Source organism: Macrobrachium nipponense, chromosome 40 (genome assembly GCF_015104395.2).
Source record: "Macrobrachium nipponense isolate FS-2020 chromosome 40, ASM1510439v2, whole genome shotgun sequence".
NCBI classification, from domain to species: domain Eukaryota; kingdom Metazoa; phylum Arthropoda; class Malacostraca; order Decapoda; family Palaemonidae; genus Macrobrachium; species Macrobrachium nipponense.
Window position 1 is genome coordinate 43,467,283 of NC_061101.1, and position 21,724 is coordinate 43,489,006.

Here is a 21,724-nt window from a genome sequence, read left to right on the forward strand (position 1 = left end):
CAGTAATTTTGTCACACTGTCTTGACCTCGTGGCTGATTCATACCGATTAGTTGCAGGTTCCCTGCAGACAGAGAAGCTGAAAACATGGAGCCGGAAAACTTATGTCAATTAATGAAAAGCACACATCGGCCTTTTTTTCTTCTTCTTCTTTTTCTCTTACTCCAGAAACTCTCTTATGTAAATGCTTGCCATGTTGCCCTGTGTACTGAATGCGCTGCTGTGTTTGTTTATGCTAAAATTAGAAGGAAGTTTTAATCTAATGCAATTGTTGGGGGAGAGAAAAGAGGGAAGGGTTTAGAGGGTGACCGGAGTGGGGGAGGGGTGTTTAGTAGTGGGGTTTTTGGGGGGAACACGACTGTGTGCCGATCTCGTCCGCTTTCACGGAGTAAAGCGTAAATTTATGTTGCCAAATATTTTCTGATTTATTTAGATAAAAGTTTGGGTTTTGTTCGGGTAACATTTGAGGTTTCATTAGGGCAGTCTTTTCAGCTCTGGGCTTTGGTTTGTCAGGGTGAAAATTTATGGTTTATTAATGTTTTCCCCCTGGATGTTGGTAAGGTGTAAATGTTTCGAGTTCTGTTGAGGTCAACTATTTTTTTTAGTGATTTTTGTGTTTTATGAGAGTTAGTTTTGAGTCATGTTAAGATAAACTTTTTGGGCTATAATAAGGTCAATATTTTGAGTCTTAAGATTAACATTTTAATTCTGTCGCTGCAAATTTGGAGTTCATGCAAACTATATTGATTATTATTAAGATATATACTTTTGAGTTTCTGATAGGTTTAATGTTTTCTGGAGTTATAAAAGCCAACCAAATGGGTTGTATTGAAGTAAATGTTTTTGTTCTGTTAGCATGAACATTATTAGTTGTTTTAAGGTAAACGTTTTGGTTTCTCTTAAAGTAAATGTCACGTGTGCCATTGACTGTGTGGAAGTGAACAGTTTTTCTTCTGAAGACTTAAAATATTTTGTTTCTGTTTAAATTAAAGTTGTTGGTTCTGGTATATTAAATGTGTGTGTTCTGTCAGGGTAAACGTTTTTGGTTCTGTTTGTGCGACGCTCAAGTTCCGTAAGGTAAATGTTTGGGGCCTCATAAAGATAATCATTTTTGTTGAAAAGATCACAAAAGTTTATGTTAATTACCCAATATTACCTTTACTTCCACAATTACTGCATCTCTGAAGTAAGGACTATTCAAAATAATAGTTAAAAATTTTACTACCTTCCTTAGATCCTACGAATAACAATTTTGTTCATTTACTGAACAAAAAAAATTATATTATGGAAGTGGACGAATAATAATAATAATAATAATGATAATAATAATAATAATTATTTTTATTATTATTATTATTATTATTATTATTATTATTATTATTATTATTAATTTCCTTTTGCATTATTACAGCTTCACTGGTGTGCATATTTTATCCTGAAATGCAAATTGATATTCTCAAGAGCCTTCTGCACACTTATGACATATGATATCACCACAGTTTTTCTTGTCCATTATACTGATATGGCATCTCGTTCCCCCTTCAGGAGTACCAGAGTTCGACCTAGTCCGACCTTCGGAGGGATACCACGGCCTGGTTTCGGAGGATGACACCGTCGTAGAGCTACAGCCTGCCATCCGAGCCACTCCTGACGTCTGCTCCTATAGGATTGTGAACAAGCACCACGGAGAGGCACCTTTTGTGGTAAGTCCTACATTATTATTATTATTATTATTATTATTATTATTATTATTATTTCCATGGCATTTAATTTGTTTAGTCTTCTTTATTCGTCTCTCAATCTTTTTAGCATCTGCTACATGACGTGGAAACACTATTATTATTATTATTATATTATATATTTCGGAAGAAGGTCCTATTTGAGACACTTCATTGAAAAGAATGGCATTTTGTATGCCGTTGAGCTTATACTGCGCCTTCTCAGTATGGCGTATATATATTAAGTGTCTTCCTTTCAGCAGATAGATTGTAAAGCAGCTGATCGAAGTTCATGTATATTATCCTGAAGTTTCGGTAGTCCACACTACCATTTACGAAGGGTGAATGGTACCTGGGGCACCTATTTGGGTCAGCTGCGTTATGATTTAACTGCTGAAACAAAGAAATGTAGTATATGCCATATTGAGGATACACAGTATAAACTCAACTCATTATTATTATTATTATTATTATTATTATTATTATTATTATTATTATTATTATTATTATTATATAGCCATTTTTTTAACTCAGCATGGACCGTTTGTATAGTTAGTGTATAGAAATATTTCAATCCAGCATTTGTTACTATTGTAATTATTTATATTATTGTAATTATTTCTTAATTTTTATTCCCTTCTCATCCTAAGATTTAGATGCCTATAAATATGCCTCATTCATAATTGGAAGCCTATAATTATACCTCATTTAACTGTTAAACTTCTTCCATTTGATTGAGGAAATGTAATTCCATTGACCAAGTCTAATTACAAAATTAATTCCATTGTCCAATTTTAATGAAAGTGTCATAGGATACAAGTCTTGCTTCCGTGTTCCCCGTGTTGCAAGCTTCCGCAGCTTAGGTATTGACGTTCAACATCTCCCCGACAGATCCAGCTCAGAGACCCAGACACCGGCGAAGCAGAGCTGCTGACCAAGAGACCACTGAACTGCGAGAAACGAAAGAACTACAAGTTCGACATCACTGCTGTCTCCTGCTCCGGCATCGAGTCCCGCAAGTGAGTGGAAATGGAACCTTTCAGTTGTAAAGCTGACCAGTTTTTCAGTTGGTTAATTCAGAGGCTCTTGGAATTTACTTTTCAATCGTAAAATGAATCACGTGAGTGGAAATGGAACGTTTTGGTGGTAGAGTTAATCAGTTTTTCCACTTGATCGATTTAGAGGCTCTTGGAATTTACTTTTCAATCATAAAATAAAGCTGAGTGAAAATAGCACCTTTCAGCTGTAAAGTTAATCGGTTTTTCAGGTGGTTAATTCAGAGACTTGACATTTACTATGCAGTTGTAGAATTAATTAGTTTCTCCAGTCGATTAATCCACTCTTGAAATTTAATTTATAATCGTAAAATTAGTAGGCTTTTCCGTTGATTGTTTCAGAGATTCTTGAAATTTACTTTTCAATTCTAAAGTAGTTAATTTTTCAGTTTATTAATTCAGAGCTCTTAAAATTTACTTTTTAGTCGTAAAGTTAGTCAATTATTCAGTTGATTAATTCAGAGATTCTTGAAATTTATGTTTCAGTCGTAAAGTTAATAAGTTTTTTCCAGTTAATGCAGAGGCTCTTGAAATTTATTTTTCTGTCAATCAGTCCTTTTAGTTGATTAATTCAGAGACACTTGACATTTACTCGTCACGGTCTTGCTTTTGTTGTATACGTTGACAAATTAGTTTTACTTGTTTAATGGAAGTCGAATCTTGCAGTTGTAAAGACAATCAATTCTTTTCAGTTGATTAATTCAGACTCTTGAGATTACTTGTTATGGCCTTGCTTTTGTTGGATACGTCAGGAAATGGGTCTTCTTGCCTACGCAAACTCATTGTACATGTGTGGTACCTTGTATACGTAACCCAGCCCTTAATATTTTGTATAAAATGTCTGTCTTTTGGTATGCTGTGTCTTAATCTTTGCCCCCACAGTGTCACAGTGCACGTGAAGGTCAGTGATGTGAATGAGTATGCCCCAGTGTTCGTCGAGCCTTCCTACGTCGTGGGTGTTGACGAAGGACGCCTCTACGAGGAGATCCTCACCCTTCAGGCTGATGACCAGGACTGCTCACCCAAGTACGGGGACATCTGCCGCTATGAGCTCATCACGAGGGACCAGGTATGTGACATGGTTCTTATAGTGAGAAAAAGATGAAGGGAGGGAGAGTTGTATTTGGAACTAGTAAGAGGGCATGTGATACGGTTGTTGTAGGAAGAAGTAGATGAAGGATGGGAGATAGGGAGTCATATTTGGAACTAGAGTAAGAGGGTGAAAACACAAGAAATGTTTATGAAGATTGGGGTGCAGGCACACCTTTTGACAGTTGTTGAAGAGGGATAAAGCTCCCTGTGAAACTTAAGAGAGAGAGAGAGAGAGAGAGAATTGTTGTATATTGCACAAGTTTTTTTTCAAATACTTGGGAATAGTTAAGCTATTACTCTTAATTTTGTCAACTTTGCATTAGTTTTCAGTATTTGGATGAAAAAGTATTTGTTATTGAAGCAAGTACTTATTGGAAAACTATGGAATGAGTGAAGAGTTAGTGAATGAAATGTTATTTTGAAATATGGAAGGTTAATGAAATAGCTCATTAAAATGTCTCATGAAATAGGTTCCTTAATGGTCAATAGCAGATAGAATTTGTTTTGAATTCAACATGAGATTTTTTTATGAGTATGCAATACTGAAGTTAACTTTTGATCATTGCCATTCTAGTTTGGTCCTGGTTAACCATTTCCTTTTATATTGCAGCCATTCAGCATCGACAGTGAAGGAGTTGTACGCAACACTGAGCCTCTCGACTATGAGAAATCCCACAACCACATACTTTCTGTGGTGGCTTACGACTGCGGGATGAAACGCTCACAGCCAGTCATGGTCACCATAAAAGTCAACCGCGTATGTCATCTTGGATGGAAAGGTTGGTTTTGCTGTAGCATTTTAATCCATTCCTTTGTGGCATCCAAATTTATTAAGCTTTGGAAATATCAACATCACAGAATATTTATTAGTTTGTAGTGTGTCAGATCAGATCCTTAAAGAACTTTTTATAGGGGGTGGTTAGGGTATATGTCTTTGTCTCACTGCAGTACTAAAGATGAATAAGTAAAAGGCCAATAAGTATGGGCCCCAGTCTGATTATTCATATTTCTTCTCAAATGTTTTATCTGGATAGCTCACAACTTATTAATATGAAAAGAAAATCCCAAATTTCTTATGACCTCATTCAACTTCTCATCAGGAATCAGCGAACAGATTGAATACTCTCCCGGATCTGGTCGACAAGAACTGTTTCCCTCAGCCTCCCTGGAACTCTGTAATGTTCCTTGCCACGTAGAACGCGTCCAGGCTCGTATTGGTCTCACCACAAACCACATTGGCAAGGGATGTGATCGTGACACTTACTCAGTTGCAGCCCAGAGAAAAATGTGTGGTAAGTGGTGGAATAATGAAACTAATTTGATGTCATTGTTTCTTTTAGAGTTAATTTTCCTTTTCCTTACTTATAAAGTCCAATGAAGAAAGCAAATATACCTAGTATGGTGAGTTGTTTTACTGAATATTGTAATGGTTTTAACAGGCTTTTACTAACAATAAGGTTCTTAAGACATCTTCATATGCAAGAACCTAAGGATTTTATAAGATAACTTTGTTCATGAAGGCTAAGTAAACAGCCTTATACTGTATAGTAATTACATTTTAAACTTCCAGGAGCAAGTTCCTCTAGCATTGAACTGCTTCCTGCCCCTGGTGCTGGAAAAGACTGGACAGCTGGCTTGCACTCTGATGAAGGCCACGAGGGTGACCTCATTTACGAATTTGAAGGAGATTCCTCTGGTGCTGTCATCCCAGAATCAGTCCTTAATCATAATCTCACCTCCATGTTTACCATCTCCACTTGGATGAAGCACAAGTCTCATCCAAATGCTGATAAGGTAACTAACTCCTGTGAATATAGGATTAATATTTGTTATTGCCTAAAAGTTGTTAGAATGCATTTTGTTTTACTGTCTGTATCCTGTACACAGCAATATTAAATGCAAACCATTGTGTTAGTTGGTAGTGTCTTTTTAATTATGAATTTGTATAAGGTAATTTTTTATGTAACGTTATTTAAAAGAATGAACTTCGTGTGTAATGCATTGATCACTTAGCACAGGCAGTCCCCAGTTAATGGAGGGGGTTCCATCCTCGGCTGATACCGCTAATCGAAAATTGGCGGTAACAGCACTTAAAACCTGCTTAATGGCACCGTTAAATGGATATCGGGCCGTTAACCAGAGATCAGTGCTGCCAACTGGAGATCGGCACAGAAAATCCAGTTACCAGCATTGCTTGACAAGCGCCGTAAAAACGGATAGCCATTAACCAATGCTGCCGTTAACCGGGGCTACCTTACAAGTTGCAGAAAACTTTATATCTTCTCTGCTGTGTATATTCATATAACTCATTCTTCTGTGCTTTTAATTGTATACCATAGGAAATTTAGGTGCTTAAAGGTTCCAGATTTAAATTTAATATCATATACAACTTGTATAAAATCATTTGCTTATTTAGTGTAAAGATTTTAGTTTTATCTGTAGTTCAATATATTTTAGCATATCTACTTAAGTGCAACTTTAGTGGTAAAATAAGAAGATTTTATCATCTGTAAATTCAGAAATTTAATATGCAAACATACTGCTCAGATCCTGTTTGTCATTTCACAAAATGCTTGCATTTGTTAAATTGTAATCAGTTCCTATAGTATATGAAAAGCAATTAGAAGGAGGGATTAGGGTAATGTGGTGATACATATAGCTTTAGAAAACTGGCCATCTAATATTGATATATACCATCCTTAGTGCTCTGTATTCTTACTCTTGTAAGTTGCAAGAAGTTCAATATAGGGAGGGATCATACATAAATCATAAAATTAATATCAACATTAGCTCTAGCTTAAAGTATGATGCTTCTAGTTGTGGAAGGGTTGATGTTCTTCTCCATCTGTTAGTATAATGGAAGAACTAATGTTTTAAGTCCTCATCATTTCTTGATATACTTTCAGCACACCAAGGAACACATTCTCTGCAATGCAGATGACCACAAAATGAACCGCCATCACATGGCCTTGTTTGTGCGCAACTGCCGTCTCATCCTTCTCTTGAGACGTGACTACACTGAAGCCAACCTCAACACCTTCCAGCCTGCTGAATGGAGATGGAAACTTCCTCAGGTAGATGCAATCTTTGTCTTGCCATGCTTTAGCTTTTTTTTACGTTGGAAACTTCATGTATGATATAACACATATGTAACTTCTTCCATCTGTAGATACCATATAAGGCTTTGGGTTTAGGTTTTTACTAACAAAACTTCATATATAATACAATACCAGACTTCTTCCAATTGTAGATGACATATAAGGTTTTGTTTGTTATTATGACTAGAAATTTTATATAGAACCTTCTTATATTCAGTTTAAAGAAGTTTCATGAGACCACTGAATCACATTTCTAGATTCACATATGACTCATCCATAGTATGTATTTTTAAATGAAATGTGGAAGTAGAAGTATAATGATTTTAATTTGCAGACAAACTTCTAAAAACAGACAAACTTCTAAAAACATTTTTCCTCTTTACCTGAAGGTTTGTGATAATGAATGGCATCACTATTCTGTTCACGTCAAAATGCCAGAAGTAACTTTGTATGTTGATGGGCACATCTTCAGACCTGAAAATGGTGAATCTCCAGAGGTATGTTATTTTGTCTTTTTAGTTCATCATAATTTATGTCTTAAAACTGTGTTGATATGTACAGTATCTGGAAGCTTTTTGAGTAGTATGAAAGAAGAAAACATTCAAGCTTGGCCAATAAAGGAAATATTTTATGTAAAGTTTAATGCTCAATGTAGATTCTAATGCATTTGTCTAGTTACACATTCATGTTAATCAGTTTTCATCATAATCATTATTATTATTACTATTATTTGTGTAACTTCAGGTCATTGATGACTGGCCTCTTCATCCAACCCGTGGAATCAACACAACTATGACTGTTGGAGCTTGTTGGCAAGGTAAAAAAATTTTTATCTTGAGCTTAGAATAATCATAATAATTTCCAATTATTATGATCAAACTACAGTAAAAAGTAAATTTTCTTATTGAAACTTTCTTCATTATCGTTATAGTTTTTAACTTGAAAATCTTGAAGGACTAAGTCTAGCATGTCAGTTAATAACGAAATCATTTGCAAGTTTTTGAAAATACGTAATTGATTGGTTAACGTAAAAGAACAGAAATTTCCCAGAAGGATCATTAAATAATAATCCTTTTCATTATGACAGGCTCAGAAAGCGCAATGAAGCATGGGCTCACTGGGTACCTTGCTGGCTTGTCCGTGTTAGTTGGTGGCCTGGAGTCTCCACGTGTCCTCTCTTGCCTTACTCGCTGCCAGGAGGCCCTTGATACTCCTGCTATGGAACTCCTCCAACCAAGCATGGAGCTGCTCACAAACAATGGTGAGTTTAGTGGAAGACTCACTGATGTTGAAGATGTAGAGCATATTAATTTTGTTACAAATAGGTATCCATTAACTTAAGGTTGAACAATAGTAATCACTTGTATTTTGAAATGCTCTATTAATGTTACCTTGGACATGATTCTTGCAATATATTGTAATGCTTACCTTGGTCATGATTCTTGCAATATATTGTAATGCTTATGATCCTGACCACAACGTTCAGTAATGTAAACATACGTTAGTTACAGTGGCAGCTTATATTGTCATTACACCATTACAAAGTTTATTATTGAAGTGCATGAGCAAAATAATGAAATGAGGTATATTAAAAAAAGTATGCTTAGCATGAGACACTATAGGTTTCACTAGTCACTGCAACACCTTGCAGCTTTTTTAAATCCTGAAAGTAATAAAGTGGATCCCCTTATTCAAGGGGGATGCGTTCTAGACACACACACACACACCTGCGAATAGATAGAATCAGCGAATACTTTAAACCCTTATAAAAAACACATAGAACTGCCTATTTTCTTAGTTCAAACATAAGAAAACCCCACCAAAAATGCTTATACCTGGTTTTTTAATAGTTTTATCACAAAGAGTGCCTTTCATCATGATATTGATATGGAAATATGTACATTAATTTGTGGATATTTCTCATATAAAAATACAACGAATACGTGAATTTCCTGCGAATAATGGGTAGATATGGTCCATAGAGAAATCTGCGAATATGTGAGTCCACGAATGTCAAGAACGTGAATACAGTGTATCCACTATAGTTTTAAAAAAAGTAATTTTAGAAGTTTAGTAACAAGTATAATAACTTTATTTTGCTTCATTCTTTCAGAGATGACTCAAATCACAATTGAAGGTAACAATGTCACAAATTTGGAAACACTGATTCGTCGAGTTGCCTACGTGAATGGCCGAGACTTCCCAACCCCTGGACGCCGACCAGTTTCTGTGATCACCAACATCTTGTAAGGACTTAGTAATCTTTTTAAAGAATAACACTGGTTGGGTTTTGTATTTGATCTTGATTTTGATTAGAGTAACTGAATTTCAAGGAATTTTCTTTTTGGGTTTTGCATTTGATCTTGATTTTCATTATGGTAACTGTTTTTTAAAGAATTCTCTTTTTGGGTTTTGCATATGATCTTGATTTTGATTAGAAATTATGTTAATATGATATAAGAAGGTCACAGCACATTTTAGAGACTGGTTAGATAAGCAACCATTAACAATATAATGATGTTATTGACCAAATCTGTATGATAATCTGTTCTTTTCTTGCTACAGGTGTGACTCTGGAAAGGCTCTAAAAGTTGCCACAGCTCAGAGCTTTGTTGTCGTGATGCAACCACACCAGCCCAGCATTGAGCTGAATGGCACAACAAACTTTGCTGAAGAATACGAAAGTTTCAGACAGGGCCTGCGAGTCTTCCCTGACATTGGAGTCTACCTCTCAGCAGCAGCAGAGGAAGCAACAGCACCCACTCCTGGTGGCCAGTTGGATGAATGTGTGGTATCAGTGTACCCACCTCTTAACCCTGATCATGAAACACTGGTCCTTCCTGACAATCTCATTGCTGAATTGGGCTTGGCAGCATCTGTCACAAGGCAAGGGGCTACCATCTCTGGAGCTCACACCACCCACCACTATCAGTCTATTCTTCGCCAGATTCACTATGCTAACCGAAAACCTGCATACTACTTGAACAGAGCATTCAAGCTCTCTTGCAGCGAACTTGGAGGAAGATTCACCAGCAATGAATATGTTCAGACTGTAAGTTTGTTTTGTTATCTCTGTGCCTCATAGCAATTGTCATGTAGCATATAAGTGTCTCAAACTATATGCACTTCATAGTATTTTACAAGCTTGCTTATGCATATGCTGAAAATCTCTCGAAACGCAACAAGGAAAATATTTCAGTAACTTAAGAGTGTAACATTACACATGTTAATTAAACATTAAGTATAATTATTTATGAATTTGTGAGTTTTTAGTATTTCATTGAAATGTAAAATTCCTCCGCACAGGTAACGGTTATCCATCCTCAGCTCAGCGTCGATAAAGGAATTGGTGTGATTGGTGGCCCACTTGGTGCCGCTGCTGTGCACAGTGATGAACATCAGCACCAGTCCACCCTGAATGAGCCTGCTGAAGTGCAAGTTGCCCATCACAACCCACCTCCAATTCCAGCACATGCTAAACTTTCTGGCCACCATGTAGAGCTCAAACCAGCCCACACTGTAAATGATGTGTACTTCACATCTAATGTTATGGATGGAGTGGCAGTCAACAGTGCAGGTAATGAATCAATATGCTTGAATTTCATATCACTTGAGCACTCTCCATAAGCTGTAATGCTCGATGGAGTTATAATAGTTGTAGTAAATGCAGTAAAGTTTATCAGCTTCAATATGTATTCATTAGAAAGACATTTTGATAGAGTTGCAGTATTATAGTAAAGCTCCCAGGTAAACTTTTTCAATTAATGTGCATTACATTAGTATACGTACAGTGTGGTGGCTGTCTGTATCCAATCACATAATTTTATCATTTTATTCCTGTATATATGATACAACTATAAAAGTACCTGTTGGAAATTACAATTTTTTTTATATAATGCATATATAATTTTAGTCTAACACTTAAACAATTAAGAATTTTAAACTACTGCCAAGAGCATGTTTTTTGTAAACTGACATGTTCAAAATGTCAGTTACTCTTAGATTTGCACTTTATTACTTTAGCAAATTATGCTTATTGTAGATTCCTTAATGAATAGCCAAATTCATTTTAATTAAGCTAAATAAAATTCATGTTTGTATATGTATACTGAAAAGAATGCAGTGGAGAATTCAAACCCTGCATCTGAAATCAAGAATTGGCTACGGGTTTGATCATATAGATCTTGTTAAATTTAGAGACAATGACTGAGTTTAACAACCCTTTTTAGGCACTCTTGTCAATTTCGGACATTAATGCTGGAAAAAAATAAGCCTTAAAGCTATTAGTAAGAAAAAAGCAGGTTAAAGAAGAGAATTATAAATTACGTTGCTTAACGTTTTCTCATTTATTATTGGAATTGGAGTTTTTGACCATTCCTAACTTTCTTTTTTTTATCCAAGCACCATGTGACAGGTTGCTACTGATAAAACAATATACACTTATAAATTTTCCTTTTTGAAAATATTACTGTGTGCTTCATTGTATTGTTACATCCTCTGTGCAATAGAAGTCCCCTTATTAACTGACATTTGTCAGTATTTAGACACTGTTTTCATGCGTGCAGGGTAATTATGACTACTGCCTGTTGTTCTGCAGCCCTCAGTATTCATATTTTTTTTCTGCCCAACTACTGTAATCTGTCCTTGAGTGTTTTAATGCACAGATTTCTATAGAAATAACAGATAGTAATCAATTAAATTTTGGACGATCAAGATGAACACTAACGAAGATTAATATAAGCTTATGATATAGTCGTACGTATATTGTAGCTTTATATGCATAATCTTAATGTTTTTATTTAATAGAGTAAGAGACAGTACTTTTTTTTAACTATACAGCAATATTAGTTAACACTGATACCCTGCCTCACTTACGGCCAACAGACATGTATGGGGGCAGCAGGGCACAGGCTGCTGTTCTTGCCGCGGGTGAGATTTTGCTCGAAATGGAACCCCACAAGCATCTCTTTAGGAGTATCACTGTAAAGTGAAGGACTGAATCCAAGAGTGATTTTCAGGACTGTGAAATATTAATGTTTCACTAAATATAATTCTGCAACATTGCAGAATCTTGGAAAGAACAATTTAAGTTCCTTACATGACTGGTTTTATGAAATTGAACCCTTGGATTCTCCTTTATCATTATTAATTTGCACAAGAATCCCAAATGATTCTCTACTTATGCACCAATAAACACTATACAATGCTCAGCATTGGGTCATTTCTCTTGCACTGTAAAATGCACATAGTTTTCACTAGATTATACAACATAGAAACATCAGAAGAAAGAATGCATTAGTCAGCACAGTTACAAAATATAAGCTTATTAGAAGGACATTTGTCTTTACATAAAAAGTTTCCTAATAGGCTAGTGACTGTGCGGAAGTTACTTTGTATTGAGGAAGCTGTTCCTCTCATATGAGCTTACAAGTGAATCGAAAATCATTTGCTTTGCTACTGATTTCTTTTGATATCCTGAAAAAGATTACAGTGACATATTAGAACTGGAAAATATACAGTACAGACGTTGCTATTCTTCTGTTTTTAGATTAACACAAGATGTCTTAGAAGGTAGAATGTGGTTATTTGCAGTGACAGGATTCGTCATTTTGATATTGTATATCTTTGCTAGTGAATTACAGAGAAAAAATACATTAGGTAAGAAACCGCACAGTTTACAGACAACTTACTGTGGTGAAATAGACCGGTACCATAAACATTTGAGTCTGTTTGATGCGAAATTTTAATTGTTTAAGAACAATGTATACCATTTTACAATACAGATATACAACGGAATAAGTCTCAATACTATATATACTAGCTAGAATAAAGTATACAATATACAAAAGTACGTAACTACAGAATCAAAATTAATTTTAATCCTAAATGTCCCTTGAGCTGTGATTATTAACGTAGTTTACTTGGGCATTTCAGGCAATAATTCCAAGCAGATTTAAGACAGGTATATGAATGATTTCAATAAGATTAAAGAATAGTAGCTTATCAAGAAATTTGTTTAGTTTGTGGAATCTTAACAAGTTTACTAACTGGAAATTATATTTGGGAAAAGTTCGTATTTGGAGTTTTTTCACTTCATAAAGATCTCTGAAAGTGTAAGTGCATTTGTTTTATTAACCCTCTACATTAATTCTTTGTCAATTTCCAGGTCATGCAGTCACCATCATCATTGTTGTATGTGTTGGATTCCTTGTCTTTATGGTCGTTTTGGGAGTGATTCGCGTCCGTGCTGCTCACACACGCCACACTCATGAAGATGTTGCAGATGCTGAAATGGCTTGGGATGACTCTTCATTGAACATCACTGTCAACCCAATGGAGGTGAGAGGATTCAGTTACGTACTAGATTTTGAGGGAGTTTAATTTTTTCTTTTTTTGTAATATTCCATTAATGGAAATTAGAGAAAGAAAATGTATTACTGGTAATGTTATCATTCAGTGTCACTGATGAATTATCTTATTGAATATAACCATTTTTCCAGTTTTAAACAGGAATTATGGAACCTTGTAGAACTTGTTTTGTATATTCTGATGGCTCTTACAATAGCTATGTTAGGGACACACACTCTTATGATAAAACTGCACAGCAATGACAAATCATTAATTTTTGTTTGTCTGGCACCCTGATATTGGAGCACTTGGATATTCGAGCACTTGTGACATACCTAATTCAGCAATAAGCATCAGTGGATCAGATACTATTAGATTCCTTTTGATTTGTTTTAGAAATGCTCTTCTCTTTCATCAAGAAACATCACACCGTACTCATAACTGCTGCCACTGCTGATGCAGTAAGAGTGAATATGATTCGCAGGATCTTATCTTTAAAAATTTGTTCAACAGCAACAACTCGAACTTGCTGAGACTCAGCGTCTCAGGGATGACGATGATGACGATGATGACTCCTCTGATGATGGGAATAATTACAGCGATGATCTGGACTCTTCGGATGAAGACGAAGGGAAACCAAAAGAGTTGGAGTGGGATGATTCAAATCTCAAAATTTAAGTTTATTACATTACCTTATAAGTTAAGAAGATCCTCCTCCGGGACACAGTGGACTGTTTCTTATAGGGATTAAATGACTAGACTCTCCATATTTACACAAATTAGGTTTAATAACAACTGTACTTTTCTATAGACTCACAAGATGTAATAGTTGCTTAGCAGACTGATGATCACTCTTAACAAGTTGGTTTCTTCTCAACTAACCAAAACTTTCTTGGGGGAGAGTCTAAACATTTTGCTTTTTATGGAACCAGTCTTCATCCTGAAGCAGCAGCAGCATCACAGACAAACGGAAAATTTTCTCGAGATGTTTGCCGTTTAGTCGCCAGTTTTGTACAGGGTCCATCTTAGTGTCTCAGAGAATGTGGAGTTAATATATCACTAAGGTACTATATTATCCCCAGTTCTGTAAAAAAAAAAATAAATAAATAAATATTTGATTACATGTCATATCATACAAGTGACACAGTCACTCAGATGTTTACCTTCTGTCATGGAATTGGAATATTCAAACACCTCCCAACTGTTTATGAGATAAAAATATAATTGCTTGGATTTGGAAAGGTCATATACATATGTAGTTTAAATATACATAAATATATACTCTGTATTACTATTAAGGCAAAAGTGATAATTCAGGTAAATTACTTCACACTAAAAAGCAAGATTTTATATTTAGGTGTTTCTGACTGATTCCTAAAATGGTACTCTGGAGGCTGTTGTACTAATAAGTACTGTAAATGAGACTAGTCTCATTTCATTGTTTGGAAGAATAGAATTTCCTTAAGTTGGATCATAAAGAAGGGATATTAGAAGAGAGGCAATAGAGAATTGTTATCCACATTAGTCCAATGTTTGAAGGGTTTGGAGGCAGCTTCTGGCTGCCTTTTCTGAACACCAGGTAGCACTGCACGGAATGTTTAGACATGTTTTAACATATCTTGACCTGCCTGTTATTTGGTATCATTACTTTGTAGAATAATAAATATAGAAAAATATAATGTATGTATTTAGTAGTCCACTGTAGTCCAGAATAAAATGTTTAGTCACAAGCTATGTGAAAATTACAATAATTTTGCTAAGAAAAAACATTAATCTAAGGTGCCGGAATGTGGGTGACAGGTAAATGAACAAAGTGTTGTAAGTGTGATATATTGACTGTCAAGCCACAAAAACCTCAACTGGCATCCGACACAGGGATAGTTCTCCTATATTGTTCTGTAAGAGGAAACGAAGGAATGAGAGCCTTCAGAATTTGTCCATAGAGAGCCTGTAGTTACATATTGTCACAAAATATGGCAGTCTAGGATCCCAAGATGTACGGTATTATTATTATTATAATTGACTGTAGTAATATTTTGTCTAATACTGTATGTATATTTTTGTGTGAAAGATCCTATTTATTCTGTGAAGGCCTTAGTACTTATGGAAGGAAGAGCTATTGACTTTATTGCTATTGCGGCATTGATGGTACACGTGTCTGTAGACCTCAGGGTACCTCAGCCAATCTGGGAGACCTGTCGCTGTGTTAAACACATATGCACAGACTCTCTTCTCTGATTGACATTTTAGCTTCCTGCACATCTCACCACTTAGGATTGTTCTGCTGAATCTTTCCACTCAAAGCTATCACAGTAACTTCAACATATCAGAAGTCATAACTCTTAGGTTTCTTTTGATAGTCTTTTGTTTTAAAGGAGAACACTCAAATGTGCAATAAACTGCAACTTTTGGGTCTCCAGTTTTGCATTTAGGTCAATATGAGAGGACAGTCTGTGTTAGATCTTTTATAAATCAGTTAGGAAAAGAAATCCTTTCCAATTTAACTTCAGTTGATTGACTTCTAACATTGGCTCATTCTCACAGTGGAAGACAAGTTTTCCTGATTCATATTTTGATTATATGATTGTATAAATCAGTGTTTTAGCTGTAAATTTAAAATAGCTTCTTGTCTGACAGTGTGAGGGGAGCAATAATTAGGTTCTTTTGTGGTTGGTATATATATACATATACATATATATATATCGGAATAATGACATAGTTGGCCTACTCTTAGGAAAGGTAGAACATACCTTCACACTTAACAAGTCATTTTGTCAAATTTCATAATTGCTAGATCATTTGATGTCAATTGTTAATCATTCAGATTATTTTGAGGAACTATTGTTAAGGTATGTTAGCTGAAGCACTTTGGGAAGGCCTTCTATATTTTGTAAATTCACTTATGTACAATGATTCCCATCGTATACCTTTCCTACGTCGCTTCTCAATTGTACTGTAATCCTGACGTTCATATGGCAGCATATATTTGCCAGGATATCTCCAAGCTGTTAGGTAATAACAATCAAAAGATTATCCTACATGTAAATGTGGAGAGACAACTGGTGACTGACAGAGCATCCCTTAGGTTCTGGGTGCAGCATTTCCTACTTAAAACCTAGAAATGCTTCTTGCAGAAATTCTAGGAGACTCTTGTCATTCATCACCCATAACAGTTTGAAACATCCAGTACAGCATGTGTTATTTTGCAAGTTACAAATTTTTTTATAAAAAACACAAAAGTTTAAATATCTTCCTCACTGTTCAAAATTCTCTCTAATTTTTTAGTTCAGTCCTTGGGGGCATGGTGTTTACTATCTAATACCTATACCTGTGTTCACTTATTCAAGATTTGCACATGTTGCAGTGGCTGTTTAACTTGTTATTTCATTTATAAAATTAGTGTTCAGAGTGTTGATGTAAAAAAAATGTAAGTATGGATAATCTGAAAGAAGTCAGTAATTGACCTGTAACATTCCGTTGTAGATGATGACAGCTTTTTTGTTGTTCTCAGCCATAGATTTAAAGGACCAGGTTTTTGTTTTAAAAAGCGGCACGCATCCCTCCCTTTGAAAACCAAAATTCTTACTAATTGCTTCAGGTAGAATTCTAGAGCAGCATGCAGCCATTGCCTGACAAGAGAAAAAGTAAACTCACAATTTCCATAACAGCTCTTTGTGCTTCATTGCCTTGTTGCTTTGTTTTAATTTACAAGTGTCCAGTAATGCTTCTTTCAGCATAAACAGTTTTGTTAGAACCTCATAAATATAAATCATGATAGTTTTATTTTGATACCTTTCTGCTGGGAATTTTGTAATGCAGCCATTTGTAAAAGGAAAGCTCTGCACCAGTGACACTAATCTACCATACAGAAGTTGCACTTTGTCCAAAAAAAGTTCTAGTTCATTTCAGATAATGAGTGCAAATAAAGAGTCAAAGAACCCATTCCCCATTCTCTGGCAACATATCAATCCTTAAAAGTGAGCCTTATGTTTTAATAATATACTTCAAAACTGAGTTCATACAACAATTTACAGTTTAATTGTACTTCAAGTACAGTACAGGGTACCTTTTTCATTGGTGCTGTATATCCGGAAAGTTATAGGTTCCATTGGATGAAGTAATGCAAAAGATTCTTTTTCATTCAAAAGTCTTGATTTCCTTTCAAAAGATTTATTGATAGGTTTAGGTGCCGCTGGTGGTCAACATTATGTACACAGGGTTGGGATGGCGCTGGCCGCTGGGTGTAGGCAGTCTGCACAAAACCCCTGGCTTCTGTAATCCGTCATCAATAAACACCTACACCCACTATGTGTTGTTTTATTTACCTCATTAATTTTTCGTGTCTAATATTATGGTGTGATGTTCTTCGTAACTTTATGTAGATGTCAGTTTGCTTGCCTGTCAGTATATTGCATTCTTACTAATTAAAGATATTTTTAGAAAGTTGAGTTAAACAACTCACCATATGTGAAGTATGCTCTAAACAGTGTGCTTGGTGTCTCAGACCACTGAAGAATTTCCAATGCATTTGAAAACCTTCCTGGATTCTGTGAAAAATACCGAGTTGAAAACAGAACAATAGTGAATAACAACACCGTTCGAAAAAATAAGAATAAGAAGGAAGTATAAGTGTGATAATTGTAATAGCAAATGAAATAGATTTTTTTTTTTGTGCTGAACATTAGCATTCAATAATACCAAGTGAAAGTTACATGAGATTAAGAATTTTTTTAAAAAATCATTTAGTGTTGAATTTTGTATCACGAAAAATTATAAACGTGATGATTATATGAACAAAGTTACAGCCACAAAGGAAAATTGAAACTGAAGATGCTAAGTACTTTCGTCTTATTACCAAGACTTGGTCACAGCAACTACAAGGTTGAAAGGTCACAGAATGGTCAACAGATTAACATCGAAATCTACTTATTGATACTCCTCTTTATTCTATCTTTCAACTCCTTCTGGAACATATTTTTTATTACAAGGTCAAAAGAAAATAATCCTTGGCTTACATTCAAATTATTCGCCCAGGTTAACTCAGTCAAAGCAGATTCTAACAAGTTTCTGGAAATAGTTTCGTTACAACGTGACAATAGTATTTGGCTTTGCGTCCAATGTGGGATCTTTCACTTATTAGTAATCTGACCTGTTCTTACTGAATATTTGTGTTGTTTTAATCTGGTGTTCAGTTCTTTACTGGTCTGACGTAAGTGAACTAAATCAATCCATACAGAGAATTTTGTATACAATATTGCTATTTTTTGGAGTTTTTTTTTTATTTGTGAAGGATAAATTTGTATTAAAATTTTTTAAACTGATTTGCAACTTCACATCCAATAAAATGTGACAAACAATGGATGTTTGAGGTCAATTCTTTTTTTCCGATGTTCCATAGGTCTTAATAGCTTTATTGTAACAAATATCCATGGGTTGGATAGCATAATCTCTTCATATCTTTCTGATGGTTTTGAAGTTTTGATCTAAAAACTCAGGACCAACTAATCGCAAGGCTCCAAAAAACGTTGATGAAAAAGGTACATTTTGATATCTATATGATGTCCTGAATAATAGTGTAGCTACGTACATATGTAAAATTCTGACTTTTTCCTATACATACTAAATTAACAATTAAAAGGTTCCCTTTTAATACAAATGTCCAAAAAAGGTAAACAATCTTTGTGTATGACAGCTAAAATATCATCAACATAATGGTATGTTACAGGAAAATGGAAAATCTTGGGAATGCACTACAGGCGTTCGGTTCGAAAAATTCCACATATAATTTTGAAAGAAAAGGCAAAGGTGGGTTTCCCATTGCCATACCAAATGTTTGTTTAAAATATTCCTGTTGACAATGAAATTACAATCTCGTAAGCATAATTCTATGACCTGGCTAATTGTTAGTAGAAAATTAAGTTGTTTATGGAATTCATCTTCAAGTTATTCCAGTACAGGGTCAATGAGCACTTTAGTCAATAAGGAACATACATCAAAACTTATTAACCGTGAATCTGGATTGATTGTAATACCATTGATTTTCAGTCAAATATAAAAAATTAATGTGATGGTACCATAAATAGTTCCTAGCAATGGTGACAATAATTTTGAAAGCTTATAAGTTATGGACAGCTGAACTAATTATTGACCTCATGGGGTTATTTTCTTCATTTGTTTTTTACTAGCCCATAAGGTACGACAAAGGTGAAATCATTAAAGACTGATTTATGAGACTTTTGTTGTTTCAGGATTCTTTTTAATTCACTGTTGAAAGATTTTATTACTTCTGAGGGGTTCTTGTTTAGTTTTAGGTAAGTATTATTGCAATTCACAGCTCTTCCATTTTTTATATATACGTACATTTATTTTTTATCCATAATCCCTATGGTGTTGGACTTATCTTCTTGGTTATTATGTATGGTTTTTATCTTTGCAACTCAGCCAAGGCATTTTTATGACTTGCTGGGAAATCCATTTCATATGGAAATTTCATTGCTGAATATATGAGCCCTTTTATTGTCATACTGTTCTTGGCAATGGTTACTGATTTTTTCAAAGGCATTAACAGACGATAATGCAGTTGGCTTGGTTGAAATTACATTTAATGATAATCCATAGCCTAAAGCGCATATATAACATCTTCACTAATACCTTTTCCAAAGAATGAACAGGCTTTTCCTGTTCATTCTTTGTTCAGTCCCTTTCCTTGATATTACGTCTATTGCGCTCACCCAACAAGTCCCCAACCATGGAACTATATATAAACATGGAATGAACATGCGCCAAATCGCCGTGTGCGGCAGGCTGCCATTGCAAAGGTTGGAGAGAGAGCTTTGTTATGGCGCCACCATTTGGTGTAGATAATCACTACTTTGATGTGATTCGCCTGATTGTGGGTATTTACTTTGATTTACGCTATTATCACATAGCCAGACTCCACAGTCAAGCATTGCAGGGTAGAACCATTCGCCAGAAATGTAATAAACTTGTTCTCTTCAAGGGAGAGTAATTAATATCAAGCAATGTTGCCAAGTTAGCGTAAAATCCGCTAGATTTAATGGATTTGAACTTTTGTTAGTGGATTTCAACGTTCTGTTGCGGATAGCGGGAAATCTTGCGGAATTTTAATGACTGGTGGATTTGCAGCGGATTTCATGTGAATGTAAACAGTATTTCTTTTCCCCGAAATTCCCTAATAATTAGCAAAGTGACTACACTTAATGCACTTGTCCATTAAATTCTCAACTCCTCACATAAACGATAATTGTCATTCAAGGATTCTAAAATTTCAGCAGAGATTGAAAATAATATTCGCAAACGCTGTGTATGCAGTGAACTAAAACACAGACTTCCTGATTATTTTGGGGCTTTACGAAAACTATCTCGATTCTCTATACAAGATTGCTTGAATCAGGTGAAAGATCCTATCACTGAAATAGCAGAATTGTTCGATTAAAGTAATGAAGATATTGAACAAATTGAAAATCAGCGGAGAAACTTGTCAATAGTTCAGTGGTCCGAAAAGAATTCCACTGTAAAATTTTGGACTGAATTTGGAACTTATCAAGAAGCATCTGGGTGTAATCCTATCCAAGAATTATTTGACTCTGCCATTAGTATATTCTCATTGCCCCACTCTAATGCTGAAGTAGATAGACTTTTCAGTCAACTGAATATAGTAAAAAATAAGCTTTAGAAGTTTAAAAACAGTAAATGCATTGTTGGCTGTTAGGACTGGCTGCGAAAGACTAGATGTTATTCAAAGTGAAAATAAGATGAATGTTAATTTCTACCAAAGTGCCACGTATAGACGGTGAGAGGGTCGTCCTCCTAACAAGGCTATATGAGCGTTAATTGTAGTTGGAATGTTAATGCTTTGTGTTATGATGATAAAAAAAAAACCTTGCTGGATACCTTAAAATTTTTGCGTTACGATGTTGCTGTTAGACGTAGGCTACGTATCACGTTGTTATAACGTCGTGTTTCGCTGTCAACTTCTGTAATTTTGTTAGGCAAGAATGATTGAATCAAAAACATATGAAGAATTTTTCATAACATGTTGATTGGATTTGTTCTATTCTGTTGCTCTTCACTTGAACAACCAAGGAGCAATCAAACGATTGTCACAGTTTTAAATTTATGCCATTTTTTATTTGTCTATATTTAGGTTAATTTCTTACAGTTAGCACATTTCTTTGGGATGCTAGTTTATCAATATTACAGAGAGACAAAAATATTTCACTCAATCTCCTTTGGTTTACGAGTAAACTTAAAATGAATCTTGAAAGACATAATCACGCCAGGTTCGGTTTCTGTATATCCGCCGAAGGATTATTGTCAAGAAGCGCCGTTGCTAAAACTTTACATGAGATCAAATTCAAATTGAGCTCTGCTGCATGCGTCCCCCCATGATTC

The 21,724-nt window shown here is 35.1% G+C and overlaps 1 protein-coding gene across 1 annotated transcript; it reads left to right on the forward strand.

Annotated features, from left to right (window-relative positions):
- The first annotated feature begins 1,515 nt into the window (after positions 1-1,515).
- LOC135212118 (calsyntenin-1-like) lies at positions 1,516-17,615 on the forward strand. The gene is made up of 15 exons (XM_064245517.1): positions 1,516-1,701; positions 2,608-2,735; positions 3,654-3,840; positions 4,474-4,642; positions 4,964-5,155; positions 5,434-5,657; positions 6,770-6,937; positions 7,351-7,458; positions 7,706-7,778; positions 8,049-8,222; positions 9,075-9,207; positions 9,527-10,013; positions 10,268-10,538; positions 13,128-13,300; positions 13,823-17,615. The coding sequence occupies exons 4-15, from the start codon at positions 4,576-4,578 to the stop codon at positions 13,985-13,987; spliced, it is 2,235 nt and encodes a 744-aa protein (XP_064101587.1). The 5' UTR covers positions 1,516-1,701; positions 2,608-2,735; positions 3,654-3,840; positions 4,474-4,575; the 3' UTR covers positions 13,988-17,615.
- Positions 17,616-21,724: the final 4,109 nt, after the last annotated feature.